At 35.3% G+C, this 15,365-nt stretch overlaps 1 protein-coding gene across 1 annotated transcript in view; it reads right to left on the minus strand.

Moving 5' to 3' along the window:
• The window catches only part of CNKSR2 (connector enhancer of kinase suppressor of Ras 2), a 66,247-nt gene extending 58,688 nt beyond the window's left edge, over nucleotides 1–7,559 (minus strand). The window contains exons 1-3 of the mRNA XM_017862184.1: nucleotides 7,497–7,559; nucleotides 3,336–3,384; nucleotides 2,752–2,930 (exon numbers count right to left, since the gene is read on the minus strand). Of these exons, the coding sequence (XP_017717673.1) occupies nucleotides 2,752–2,930; nucleotides 3,336–3,384; nucleotides 7,497–7,559 (291 nt within the window). The remainder of the gene's footprint in view (nucleotides 1–2,751; nucleotides 2,931–3,335; nucleotides 3,385–7,496) is intronic.
• Between the last annotated feature and the right edge of the window lie 7,806 nt (nucleotides 7,560–15,365).

The raw sequence follows: 15,365 nt of genomic DNA on the forward strand, positions 1-15,365 counted from the left end.
AACAAGATAGAAGAATTATCTAAACTATTAAGTTAGATACGAGTTATCCCAACTAAGCTAAAACTATCTTTTGCTAAATGCTTTAATCATTGTATCCCTTCTCCTGCTCATGATCAAGCTCCTCTGAGTTTTACTCTTTTATTTGATCTGTGCTATATCCATAGCTCCTTATATATCAAGTTCAAATGAGATTATATTCCCATCCACTATTACAGAGAAAAAAAAAGAGATTCTCGATTCTTTTAGAGTGTATATTTGTATGAATGCTTTCACTGCTAAGCATCCATGAAAAACAAAAATCCGATGCTACTGACGGTGACTGAATGTGTGTGTTATGAAAAAGAGTAGTATTAAACTTTTTCAATATTTGAATATTTTTTATTCCAATCTTGGAGTAAGGACAATTTATTTTTTTATTTTATATATTTTTTGAGACGGAGTCTTGCTCTGTCGCCCAGGCTGGAGTGCGGTGGCGCTATCTTGGCTCACAGCAAGCTCTGCCTCCTGGGTTCACGCCATTCTCCTGTCTCAGCCTCCCAAGTAGCTGCGACTACAGGCACCCACGACAATGCCCAGCTAATTTTTTGTATTTTTAGCAGAGACGGGGTTTCACCGTGTTAGCCAGGATGGTCTCGATCTCCTGACCTCGTGATCTGCCTGCCTTGGCCTCCCAAAGTGCTAGGATTACAGGTGTGAGCCACTGCGCCCAGCCAAGACAATATTTTTAAATCCTTTTCCCAACTTTAATTTCTATGTTGTGTTACCCTTGACAGTCATAATGTAAACATTTAAAATTTTGAACAATTTAAAATATTTTGAGGTAGTTATTATCTCCTCATAATGATGTGATGAGGGATTTTTACATTTCTCCTAAAATATTATCATACTAAAGGTATTTCTTGCAATGTATACTGTAGAATTCTTCACTCATCTCTCACAAGGCAAACAGTAACAATAACTTGCTGAATGAAACTTAGTTCAACAAAAAGGGGCCACAGTTTTTCACCACTTAAACTTTGAAAGATAGCATATAATCTAGTATATGGCAGATAAACCTGCAAGGGACCTTACAATAAAGAGAAACATAGAGATACTATATCTTGATAACACTTGATTGGCATATAAAAAGTATTTAATATATATCTATTAAACGAAACTGTAGGTAAAATTATGGTTTGTTTCCTATATTTAAGATACGACACACTTAGCGAAGCAGAGGATATTGTAGGTAATTGTGTGATTTGCCACAAAAATGTCAAAAGTACAGAAAACAACCAAATAGTTTTATATAGGTGATATAGACATTTACATTAAACAGAAAAATATTAATTCAAGATTTTATAAATAAAATGAGAGGTCCCTTTGAAAAATGTTACTAATAGCACACATATTTTTTGGAGATAGGGTCTTGCTCTGAGTGCAGTGGTGCAATCATGGCTCACTGCAGCCTCAACCTCCCTGGCTCAAGCAATCCTCCTGCCTCAGCCTCTCAAGTAGCTGGGACTACAGACGTGCACCACCACGCTTGGCTAATTTTTAAATTTTTTGTAGAGACAGGGTCTCACTATGTTACCCAGGCTGGTTTCAAGCTCCTGAGCTCAAGTGATCCTCCCGCCTCAACCTCCCAAAGTGCTGTCATTACAGGTGTAAGCCACTGGGCCCGGCCTACCATATGTTTATTGAACACTTAGTATGTGCCAGGCATTGATTCATTTCATCCATATGGTAGTCCAGTGATAAGCATTATTATTACTCCCATTTTGCAGATGAAGAAACTATGGCACAGTAACTCAGGTGGTGTGATTTCTGAGTCTACTCTTAAACACAACATAACATTATATTATAACCTGTCTAAGGAACATAAAATTATCTAGATATTATGTGTTATAATCATAGGCATAATAATGTTGTTAAATTATATTTCAACAATATTCAAATGCAAATTGATGAATGTCTTAACATAATAGTATTGGACTATTCACCCAGCAAACTACATTAAACCATGTACATTTTTTATAAAATAAGGTAATAGCAGAAATCATTGTTTTAAAAAACTAATAAAGTGAACTAATAGATGGCTATAGCAAAGGAATAAAAGCAAGTGCAGAATAAAGGGAATATCAACAAATGCTTTTGGCATATCTGTCAAGATATGTAATAAGTTTTGATATGACTACTCTGGATTAAATCTGTTGTACTAAAACCCCCCAGAAAATCATAAGGATAATTTAAATGTATTATATATATACCCCTCATTGGGCCAAATGAAATGAATACTTGCAGATTTTCAAAACTAGTCTACTAGATCATTTTTAAAGAAAATGGAAATAAATTCAGGTGACATTAGTTTGCTTAAATTAGTAAAGGGCTTCCCCTTCCCCACTTCTAAAAAAGAGAAAAAAACAGAAAAAAGTGTACAATTTTGAACAAAAGCAAGACATTTAAAAATTAATGTCAGATTTCCATATGTAATCCTTTTAGTTAAGCTACTGCTTGGATTAGCTTAGCATTTTTATTTAGATATACAGAATTTTACTACACTTTATCTGTGTTTCAGATATGTTGCTATATTAGCATAATTGAGACATCTATCTTTCTAGAACCCCAACATGCAATCGTTTTAAGAGGGTGGATTGAAAAATACCGAGCAGAAGTCTACTGAATTGGCCTTAAGGTGATTATATGATTTTAAAATATAAGCCTCAAAATGATTAAAGATAGAGAATGGACGAGAAAACAAAATGTGCTTTATCTTACCTCCTCATTAATGTACCAATAAAGGGATGCATCCTTTAGGACAAACCAATATTTCTTCCATTTCTGTGAAAAATAACTCTTTGCATCTTTCTTTTTCCAAAGCCAGCCTTCACAGTCACCACGGCCAAGATCTTTGCAAGAAATTCGTCTTTTGCTCTTGCCTGCTATAGGACCTAAAGGGTGGAAATGCTCTTTCAATTTTGTAAAAGATATGAAACTAGAGGATTAATCTATAGATACCAAAAAGAAGTATGAGTACTTCACAACCTTAAAAATTCTTTTTATATTGTATTAGACTAGAAAAATATAAAAATCTTTAATATTTTTCCCTCACATAAGTGACACACATCTTAATCAGAAATATGTAACACCAGTCTCAAAACTTATTGAGATCATTTGTTGTAAAAGGTACCTTGTATTATAATTGAATTGAAGAAGAAGCTGGCAGCTTTCACACTAGGGGGTTGTGCTCTTCTAAACCACACTGGGCTCAGGCAAGAAAGAGGGCATGGATGAAGTGTGCTGGGGATTATCAAAGAGCAAAATAAGCAGGTAAAGGTTTCATTTCCTTTTCTTACCTTTGTTTTTCTTCTTTGATTTGTGCTGCAGTGAGGACTGCTGAAATGTCTGAAATCAAAGATAAAAAGAATGTTAGCTGATACTCAGGGTGTGATCCAGAGGACCAGCATGCTACACAGAACTCTCAAGAGCCAAATGATGACTCTAAACCCTGTTAGAGGAAGTACTTTTTCCCTGCAAAGCCTCAAAACAAATTCGTATACATCATGTCACTTAACTGCCTAATCTCCTGTGAAGCAGGAAAGGATATTATATTTACCTGTGTTTTGTAGGCAGAGAAATCAGGGCATAAAGCATTTGGTAAAACTAAAGGCTTTTATACACACACACTACTTTGTACCTTTTCAGGGATATACTGTGTTTTGTCAGACAGTATCTCATTTGAGCCTCACAAAATCTAACAAAGTAAGCAAGAAAACATGATTATGCCTTGTTCACATGAAGTTCATTCTATTACATAAGCCACCACCACCTACTGATCTCCTACTTCCTTAGTCCCTAAATATTTCAGCACTTGGAACAATATTTTCTTCTAATGCCTACTTCTGTCACTATTATTGGTGACTAATCTTCACGTAGATGATGTCAGCACCCTGGTTCCTCAGTTCTAATAACCTTTACTTCCCCACTCCTCAGCAACCCACCCCCATGATCATATGTTTGATATCTTAAGCACACTTCAGCCACTGTATGTAATACATATGGTTTACATAGTCTAATACCCTCATGTCATCATTTAAAAAAACACTTCATTGAGGCATCCAGTTCATTGACCTTACTACCCTCTTGTGCCTGTATTTCTTTCCTCTTTGTTTCCATGGGATACCATTATAATCGTTCCCTTGACCATGCTCTCTGCATCATACTTGCCGAGCTAAACATCCATCCCAGTTAAACCTACCTGTCTGTTCACTCCATGCTAAGTACCTGAACAGCTTGATATGTCTAGAGAAAAACCCACAACTATATTGATTGGTCTAACTTTCAATTAATGACTACACATCACTGGCTCCAGTTAGTCTACTAAGCCATATTATTCACCGGTATAATAAGATTAATTACATTCATATGATTAGCTAGCTAAAAGGGAACAGAGACAGCACGTGAGCTTTTAATTCACAGATATTCCTTCAAAATGAAAATCAGGTTATAGATTCTTCTTTTTCTTTACACAGATATATCTATAAGGGGCAACTGGATTTTGTTTATATAAAATTTGCTGGTCTTTTTTCACAATAAATTCATGTTTTGTGATACTTTATTATTTAGTATCATTGCTCATTAAACAACATTCTACTTATATAATAATTTTTGTTCTATATATGATTTATACAAGTCTAATGAACATAGTATTACCGATGAGTATCAGTCCTAAAGATAAGGGTCAGATAATTTGCTGACATACAAAGTTTTCCAGAAATAATCACCCAAGTGTTAAAGCAATATAAATATATATGTATGTGGTATATGTGTGTGTGTGTGTGTGTGTACACATATATCAAACTTTGTAGCACTCATGGTTATAGAAATTTACAAATTTTGAGAGAAAGCATAAAAGATAAAACCCATTGTTATGTTGATTTTCTTGAATGCACTTTGCTTCAAAATAATAACTCAAATAATAACTCAGGCTAGTGTGCTTAAGTATAGCTAATTTACAGATAGTTATTTTCCCTAAATGGTTACATGATAAAATTACTGATTGAGTTTTTTTTCCTTTTGTATTTCCGCAAGTAATCATTATAGTTTCACAGCTCATTATTTTGAAAAATGACAAAGATGGAGGTGGTTTGTTTTTAGAAAGCTACATAGATAACAGATAGCTTGAAAGAATTGGGTTATATAATGTACCTTCTATGCTTTTGCATGCTATTCCTTAGAACCTGAATGTCTACTCTAAAATCTACATGAAACATATTTTATACTCTCCAGGTTTTCTTTTAACAAGATTATCTTTTCTTTTCCTATAAATATATTTCCATAAAGATCATGACTGCAGAGTATAATCAGTGCACTGGAAACCTGAAAACTCCTAGACATTAAATACAGATTTATCCATCATTCAAAGAAGCAAAGCCTTAGATGTCTTTTATAGATATTATAAATATTAAAATAAAGTTCTCTTAAGAGAGATTTTATTATTTTTCCAATTGGCTTGACATTTTCTAAAATGAAAAAGTTAATTGTATTATATGCTTTTGGAAGTAATGGGAAAATCTATTAAAACTATACAGTTAGGTCTTTCTGCAGAAAAGAGTTAATATAGCAGGCCTGAGGTCGCCGTCTTAGAAAGGCCTACTTGCAGTATTTGCCCTTGGTTGGCATCTAGGAACTTGGCTGGTAAACAGTTCCCTATACTGATAAGAAGCTTCTCTAAATGATAAGATTTTTTTGCCCACATGGGGCACAAAATACTTACCTGCCTTCTGGGAGTCTGGAATTTTGGTAGTTGCTAGGCAGAGGATGTCTACATGTCCAATTCAATATCTTTGGGTACTGAGTCTCTAACGGGCTTCCCTGGACAGAAACACTGCACACACGTGATTACATTTTAGCTGCTGGGAGGAAAGTATGCTCTGTGTGACCTATCATGGGAGGGAGAGAGCACAGGAAGCCTACACACAGATTTCTCTAGATTCCACAGGTGTCTTTTTTCCTTACTGATCTGTCTGTATGTTCCTGATGTTTCACTGTAATAAATCCTAGCTGTAAGTTCAACTATATGTTGAGTCCTATGAGTTCTTCTAGCAAATCACTGAACATGTAGGCAGTCTTGGGGACATCCAAAACAGCCTCACATTCAAAAAGATCCCTTACAAACATATTAGAAGCTGTTCATTATTCATAAATAATGGACGTAAATAATCTCCAGAAAGGGTTTTCCTTATGTCATCAGCCACAGTGTTATTAAGCACCCCTGAGGTGCAAATTTATCATCCCGTATTGCCTTTTCTAGTAGAACTGATGGAATTATTCATTGTCAGTGACAGAAATTTAATTGGCACATTTTTTTCCAGTTTTAAGATTATGCAAATTTAATAAGAGCAAGACATTAAAAACAGATATATGACCATAATTCATAACACAGCTGATCATATAAGGTGCTACAACAACTAACTGAGAAATGAAAGAGGCCTAGAATCTCTGCATTCATGATAAGTGTATTTCTCATGAGGTAAAAATTCATAATATATCTCATTCATGTATATTTCATATTAGCTTCAGATTATCCTTCTTCCGAGTTTATGCTCAAGTAAGTATATTCTTTAGAAGTTCTTTCACAGCAGTCTGTGAGTGGCAAACTCTCCTAGTTTTAATGTTTGAAAATCCTTCCTCTTGAATAATAGCTTGGCTGGGTATAGAAATCTGAGTTGAAAATAATTTCTCTCAGCAATTTGAATATATTACTTTATTTTCTTTTGGCATCTATGTTTTTTTCTCTTAAGCCATCTGTAGTTACACCGTTATTTGTTTGTTTTAATTTGTCTTTAGTTTCTCTGTAGCTTTTAAAATATTTTTCTCTTTATCCCTAATATTCTGCAGTTTCACTATTATGTGTCTAGGTTACAATTTATCTAATTCAACTCTATTTGGCATTTTTTGTGTTGTATTGAAAGTGTTATTTAATTCTGAAAATCTCTTCAAATGTTCTTCTTTACTAGTCCCTTTTTTAAACTCTAGACATATGTTGGTACCTCTCAATTTATCTTCCGTGTGTCCTTCTTATTTTGTATCCTTTCATATTTCTGCGATGCCTTTTAGGGGAATTCATTTTACTGTCTTCCAATTTCCTAATTCTTTCTCTGATTGTACCTAATCTAAAGTTTATCTTATCTATAGAGTGTTTATTTCATATATTTTACATTTCCAGGATATCTAGTTGGTAGTGGCTCTTTTGAATATGCACTGTTTTAACCTTCCTGTTTGTACTTAAAATTTATTTTAAGGGCTTTTGTGACTTTCCTGTAATTTGCATTTAGTGAAGAAAATCACCTCATTGTTTAGTTCATTGCCTTTTTAAAAAAAGTATTAATTTTCTCTAGATGCTTTGGAATTTTAGCTTGGGTGGAAGGTTCCTCCTCGGGGGGTGTTTCTTTTTGCACTCATCCCTCTTGTCTAAGCGTTTTGCTGTCTCTGCCTCTATTCCTTGGGACACTAACCAGTCGTTTCAGTGGTGGCAATGGGTTGCAGTTCCATCCATGAAATCCAAGTGGGAGAGGCATGGCCTACGGTTCTGAGTATCTGTTTTTGTTACTTGTAGACACCTAGGAATTCAGTTTTATACAAGTAGCTGTATCTTTATTTATTTCTCAGTAACCATATCTTTATTTAACCTCCTTACTCATGAATGAGGAAGCTCTGCTTGCCTTCCCAGTTGGTTACACCTTGTGAATCAATTTTTAGATTCCTGACATAGCTGAGGTCCATTGGTTCTCTGATACTCATTAGAGAAGACTCTCAGGCATCTCTACCTTTTTCTGGACTCGGTGCCTAAGATATGTGGCTTTAGGTCCCAATTATCACTGAGCATTTTTGTTACTTCTGGTACCTGGAGATTAGATTTCATTTTTGACCATGACAATATCTTTTATTTCACTTCATTGCTATGCGTTTAGGGTAGGGTGAGTGTGAGGGTGTGTATGTATGTGACTTTAAAGCACAAGCTTGTAATGCTTATTGATCACCAAAAATGGATTTCTCTTGTTAGCATTTTTGAAGTCCAATTCTGTAAAAAAAATCCTATTTTCATTATTTCTAAACCATCATTTATTAAAATCTTTCTAATGCCTTCACTAGCACTTTCTGTTTATTATAGTGAGCATCTGGGTGAAAGTTCTTTGAACTTTCTAAGAATGTTCTATAAATTCTGATCTTTAGCAACTTAAGAATTCATATTACTAGCCAGGACTTCTTGATTGAGCTAAAGCCTGCCTACTGAGTGGATTTAATATGTACAAAACTGAGCTCATGATGTCTATCACTTGTCAGCCAAATCTGCTTCTCTCCTACTCTTCTATATCTTATTAAATAGTAATTACATTTTTTTCCTCCCTAGTGGCTCAGGTACAAAACCTTGGAGTCAACTTTAACTCTTTTCCTTCTCTTATACCCCATAGCCAATCCATCAGCAAGTTTTACCAGCTTTGTTTTCACAATGAATGTATTTATAATATGACTTTTTCTCACTAGCTCTATTATTACCACCCTGGTCTTAGCCACCACAATCTCTCACCTGAATAACTGAAATACCCCCTCAGAGTTCTCCCTGCTTCTGTTCTTACCCCCTCTAATATATATATATATATATATACACACACACACACATATATATGTGTATATATATTATATGTATTTATATATTACATATATATGTATATTATATATACATATATAATATATATTATAATAAATATATATATATATTTGTCTTGAGACAAGGTCTTGTGTCACCTAGGCTGGAGTGCAGCGGCGTGATCTTGGCTCACTGCAACCTCTGCCTCCCAGGCTCAAGTGATCCTCCCACCTTGGCCTTCTGAGTAGCTGGGACTATAGGTGCACACCACCATGCCCAGCTAATTTTTGTATTTTTAGTAGAGATGGGGTTTTGCCATGTTGCCCAGGCTGGTCTCAAATTCCTGGGCTCAAGTAATCTGCTTGCCTCAGCCTCCCATAGTGCTGGGATTACAGGTGTGAGCCACTGAGCCCGGCCGCCTCTAATTTTTAGCACAAGAGCCAGAGTGATCTGGTTAAAACATGATTTAAATCATGCCATTCCTATATGCAAAACTCTTCAATGGTTTCTCATGTCACTCTGAATAAACCCCTATATCCTTTCAATGATTTGAAGGCCCTACATGATCTGGTCCCCTGTTATCTTTGCCTACTGCTCTCCCCTTGCTAATTTTGTTCCAGCTACCTTTGCTGTTCCTAGATTATGCTAAGTATAGTCCCATCTAAAGACTTTCACCCTTGTAGTTTCTTCTGTCTGAAATGTTTTTTGCCCAGATATTGTCGTGGCTCACTCCCTTAACTCCTTCAGGTCATTACACAAAGGCTTTCTTTGTAGTAAATTCTTCCCAAGGTTCCCTATCCAAAATTGTTATCCCAGTTGCCCTCAATACTTTCTGTTCTTTTTCCCAACTTTGTTTCCCCTCTGAGCATGTAGCATTATCTTAAATACTTACACTTCTTGTTTAACACCTGGACATCCTCCAAATATAAACTCCATTAAAAAAGGGCAATTCTGCCCGTTTTATGTATTGCTTTGTCCTCTGCCTAGAATAAGACTTAGCACAGTAGGCACTCAATAAATACTGGTTATGTGAATGGATGTTGAACAAACCATCAGCAAAGAATACAGGTTGTAATCTTAATTAGCTGATTGTAACTTGAAGAAGTCTATGAATCCATGTATAATACATTATTGAAAATTCTGTTCTTTAATAGGCCATTCCTTTTGGTAGATAAGAAAAATATCCTTTTATCCAATCTCGTTTCGTACTACTTGCACTGAGATTGTCTTAGTGCACTTAACAGTTTAAATTTAAATTCACAATATGCCTGGCAAAAGTACATTAAATCGGTGTCAAAAGATATTTATGCTAATAATTATATGAATTATGAATGAATGTGTTGAAATCATAATTCTTTCCATAAAAATAGAGTGTGCTAAAATAAAAGGCCATTATTGAAAGTATTTTTGATCTTCTTAACCATGGCGACTGCACGTCAACAAGTATGTCTGTCTTGGCTATGAAAGCATCCCCTTTTTCCAGACATGCTTGCGCTGAAAAAGCACCCATTTGTCCTTTCCATTCTGTCCACAGATGTGTCCTGTTCAAACTTCATTCCCCGGAACCTGCCTTTTGGATGGAGAAGTGTTGGGGGGAAGGGTAATCTTGGGTACATTCTTGATTCTTTAAATTAATCCAGCAAGGACTTATCTTTAATTGTGAAAAAAATCAGGTTTCTGTGTTAGCATTTTCGAAAGTACTCAGCTACTATTAAATTCTTCTCAAGTTGCAAATTGACACACTTATGGAAAAATTTGCAATCAAAGTATTCTCTATTGTCTGCAACTAATACCAATTTCCTCTAGCTGTAATTTTCCCTGCAAAGTTCCAAGATTTCTTCAGTGACTAGTCAACACCAATAGCTTCTTTCTTATACATCAAGAAAAGAAGGTGCTTACAATTTTTGATACACTTGCGCCGATGCCCCCCCCGCCCCAACGGACGATGATAGGCTGGCTTCACATACTTTTTTTTAAATAAACAAGTAAGCAATCTTCGATATGTTTAAATATTCTTACAAAAAATGTTTTCTCTTAACTTTCTAATTATTGTATGTAGGAAGAAAAAAGTAAATATATGGAAGTGGGGTAAGATGGCAGTAGAACTAAATATTAAGTCAAAAAATTTCCACTTATAAGAAATAACAGCATAGAACTTAAGTCTGCTGTTGTTGGTGGCCTTCCTCATTCTGGTGCATGAAAGAAAAACTTGGAGTCAATCAGGGTGAAGGATGTGGCACTGCACACACCGTAGGTCTTTCATTAGAGTGGGATGAGGTAGCTCTGGATTCTGTCAGTCAGGTCGACCTGATTTTTTTTTAAGTTTTATTTTAGGATTGGGGTACATGTATAACAGAAAATGGCTCCACACTTACTCAAAAATAAGCATGCTTTATAAATATAAACCAGTAAATTAGCAGTCAAATAAGAACAACAAAATAGTAATTGGGAAGAATCTAGAGAAGGTCAATCAAACTACTTAGGCTGGGCAGAGTCAATGTTCCATCAAAAAGAATGTCATATGTATCAGATTCTAAAGGAAAGATGTGATTGACTCTTATGCAGGATCCCATAAGGTGAGTCTTCCTGTTCCTATACAGTGGTAAGGTAGGAAGAATGGAAGTGATTACTTGGAAAATATTCAGGAAGGCTATCACGAATCAACACCCTTGGGAAATAAGAACTGCCATCCTTAGCTCAAAATAATCATCATTTACTGAGGGCTTATTATGTGTCAGGCACAATATTAAGCATTTATAAGTGTTTATAAGTGATATAATTGATCCATTTAAATCCTTATAATACATCAGTAAAGTGGTTATCATTAACCCCATTTTAAGGAGAGGAAACTGAGACCCAGAATGCATAAATAAGTTGCTCAGGATCACACAGGTAGGGGTAGAGTCAAAATTAAAAGCCAGGTCTGTCAACCCCAAAACCTATACTCCTACTACATGCATTACTGCCTCCCAAGTAAATATTATGTAGTCATAGTAACAATTAGAGAGAAAAAGTGCTTCTGGCACTAAGACATCCATTTATGAAAACCTCTCATGACAGGTGATGCAAGTACATTGCTATGTGAAAAGAAAGGATTCTCCAAAACAGAAAGATACCAGTGAGAAAAACACTTTTATATCAACGGAGATAATTCAAACCAATAACATCTCATCAATCTCTAATTTTCATGCTTTGTCAATTTTATTTTAATTAGCAAGTTATATTGCTCTGTGGGTACACAAGTTTCTCGGCAACTTATAATAATATCTGCATGAAAGGAAGGCTCATGTTAACATCTTAATTTTGCAAGTGAGACAGAAATTAAGGTACAATAATATTATAAGGCCCAGCCTAAGTAGACAGAGATGGGACTGGAATCACATTTCAATACAAGCCTATTAAGAGAACTCAGTTCAATTAGAAAACCCTGTGCCAATACTGATAAGAAAATCATGGATCCAGCCTGCCTTTTGACTAATTCTTTACTCTCTTGAGCTGATTCATTGTGTTATGCCATTTTCCACCCAATACACTCCTCAATACTACGCAATGCTTTGAAATTACTTGGCTCACTTTCTGAAGGAATGGTTTTTACCTACTACATTAGTTCTATGAAGGCAAAAACCATTTGTTTAGGTCACCACTCTATACTCAGCTCCTAGCACAGGATGTGACATACAATTACCTGTCGAAGGCATGAATTGAATAGTTACTCACCACCTATGTGTGGGACACTGAGGTACGGGCTATGAGTCATGGCTTCTCATATGCAACCTGTCAGCACATCCTGTCCAGTTACCTTCAAAACATATCCAGAGTCCAACCCCTTTTCACCACTTCCACTTTAACACCCAGGGTTAAGTCACTCTCATCTCTCACTTGAATTGACCAGATCCTATCTTGTCTCCCTGCTTTCACACTTACCCTTGACCCTTTCAGTCTATTTTCAATAAATCAGTTGGAGTGATACACTTAGAATGCTTATTTTTCAGCAAGAAAGGAACACACATTACCAATGCAGCAACACTGTGGTAGGAATCAGGAGACCTGACTTCTAGTTCATATTTCAGTCTATATTCCAGCTCTATGACTTTGATCAAGCTACTGAACTACTCTTGACCTCTATTTCCTCAACTGCAAAATCAGGGATTTGGACCACATGTTGTTAGTATGCCTCATAGAACAATAACTTTCCATGATCATAATTTAAAAATGAATGGAAAACCAGTTAATGATCACCAATGGAGACCTAATTATTGATGTTTTAGGAAATATTATATGTATACCTGTAATCAGTGTCAGTCTTAACACTGAATGCTAGATTATTCATTGAAAATCACTTAGTTTATGTTTGAATTCCACCATGTATGGAAATAACTTATCACCAGCCATATTAGATACAGCTATTTTGGGGTGCCTGATTGATGTGTACAATTAACATAGATTTGCCCTTGAGACAGAGGTAGAAACTTCTAACAGGTGAAAAGCAGAACTAGGGCAGCTCCTACTGCTGACACTTCTGTTTGACAGAAACTGTTGAAATCTAGGTGTCAGAGAAATAAGAGTAGGCTTGCCTGTCTTTTGTGAAAAAGAAATGTTTATAACCAGAAAAAATGGAGAGGACCAGATTTGCTACCTGCAGGCTAATGAATGACAAGGAAATAAACTATATGTAAAATAAATAGACAAATAAATAATATGGAAAGAATCACCTCTAATAGAGATGCATGAAACCCAAGAATCTCAAATGAAGTCACAATTACGGTATGATTGATGATTCTGTCAGCAATGATGTGACTGAATCATATTTACTGAAAAACTTTTCTGGTTGTGGACTTAATGGTTTTATTTGTAAAAGAATCTGAAATCAAACAGTTTTTTCTGATTACTTTAACTTTATTTTTAGGTTGATTTCTCTGATACAACGTACATATTTTCTCATTATGAAAGTCTGTGTCAGTATAATTTGTTCCAAGAATGCTAGCTTTTATCTAAATATCTTTATCATATTAATACTACATTTGTCAAAGTCTTATTCTGAGATTTTTGTGCTTATATAATAGACAAGCTCTCCAACACAACTACTTCAAATGTTTCCACATCTTGTAGTTTTAATAGTTTTCTTGATTTAGAGACTTTTTTCATAACAAATATTTTTCAAAGAGTACTGTATAAAAATAGAAGTTTAAAAAGTTTTCAAAAGTCACTATATGCAATTTATTTTATAATAAAATAATTGAGATATATAATTCAGACTGTTCCTTTTAATACTGAACTATATAGTAAAACATGATTTTAAGACTAAAAAAAGGAAAATTGGTTTTATCTAACAGAAAGGGAAAAAGAACTTGATGGGGAGATATTTTAACTTCTGTGCTTGCAGCAGGAATCAAATCATCATTATGCTGTCAATTTAGATGGCATTTTTCATAGTCCTCTCTGCAGTGCTACACTTGTCTTATAAATGAGAAAACCGAGTAGGAGAAAGAAAGCAACTTATGCAATCTCAGATATAAAAAAAATAAATTTCTGTAGGGCTTGATGTTTGCTGCCACTTCCTCAGAACTGGTTACCTCAAATGCACCTAGATTACATTTTGCTTGTTCTCAGCCCACTGGTGAGGACATTTTGGTAGTACTGTTGTTGGAGGAAAGGTATACTATTTGTGCACTATCATAGTGCCAGACACTGAATCAGATCTTTACATATACTGTCACCACACAGAGCCAAAGCTTTTACCCAATTATAAAAATATATATGATGGAAGGTACAAAGAAATAGAAAATAGAATATCAAAAAACATTCTATAGCAAATGAAGAAGTGTATTTCATATGGCTGTTTCTTGTAATAACCATACGATAAAAATTGAGGACATTATTTTAAAATGCGACTAAGTGAAGAAGATTCAATATTTGGCTAAGATGTATTTCTCAATATATGCTTTGGTAAATTAAACAAGTAGGCTGTGGAGATGATACTCTCATAGAGGTAGGCTGCACCATTGAATCCACTCTAGATTTATGATAATTTATGATTTTAATTTTACCACTGAACCTCATACATACAATCAATAGAGAAATTTTCAAAGCAGGTTTTACACAGTAAACACTGATAATGGCCACAGAGAAGGAAACCTCAGTTTGGTAGTTTCCTATTGCATCAATTTAGCTAAGCTGGAAGGAACTATGTGTTTTAGAATTCTTTTGTCTATATGGTTCTAGTTTAGGGCTGGCCACTACATAAATTTGTGTCAGTTTCGGAGAATACAAGTAAAGCAGCAGCCCTTATGCTCCGAAGGTCAGGGCAAGGTGTCAGTCACTGCTGCAGCTGATACACATTGTTTTACTTTTCTGTTGGCTTGCCTTACTGGTGTGAGTCAATAGCCAGGTCTACAATTCCTTCAGCTCCAATTGGATCTCCTCCTTAAGCACCTGAGTATTGGACCATGAACCCGTGAATCTCCATGGAGAAGGGTACCAGCTTCTTGTTGAAGTTGGAGGAAATGCTCTGGTTTGTGCTCATGGGTTCTAGTTTGTCTTGTTCTTCCTCACTTCATGTCTAGATTTTCTTCCCAACCACTGGCTCTGCTGAGGCATCTTTGCCAGCTCCTTAACTGAATAAGATCTAGTCCTTTATTCCATGCCACTTAGAGATTCTAGTTCCCTGACTGAACTTCAACGGATATACTCATTAATGCCCAAAAGAAATGCATTCTATTTTAGTCCTAGAAGGCTT

Source organism: Rhinopithecus bieti, unplaced genomic scaffold (assembly GCF_001698545.2).
Source record: "Rhinopithecus bieti isolate Rb0 unplaced genomic scaffold, ASM169854v2 scaffold_64250, whole genome shotgun sequence".
Lineage (NCBI taxonomy): Eukaryota > Metazoa > Chordata > Mammalia > Primates > Cercopithecidae > Rhinopithecus > Rhinopithecus bieti.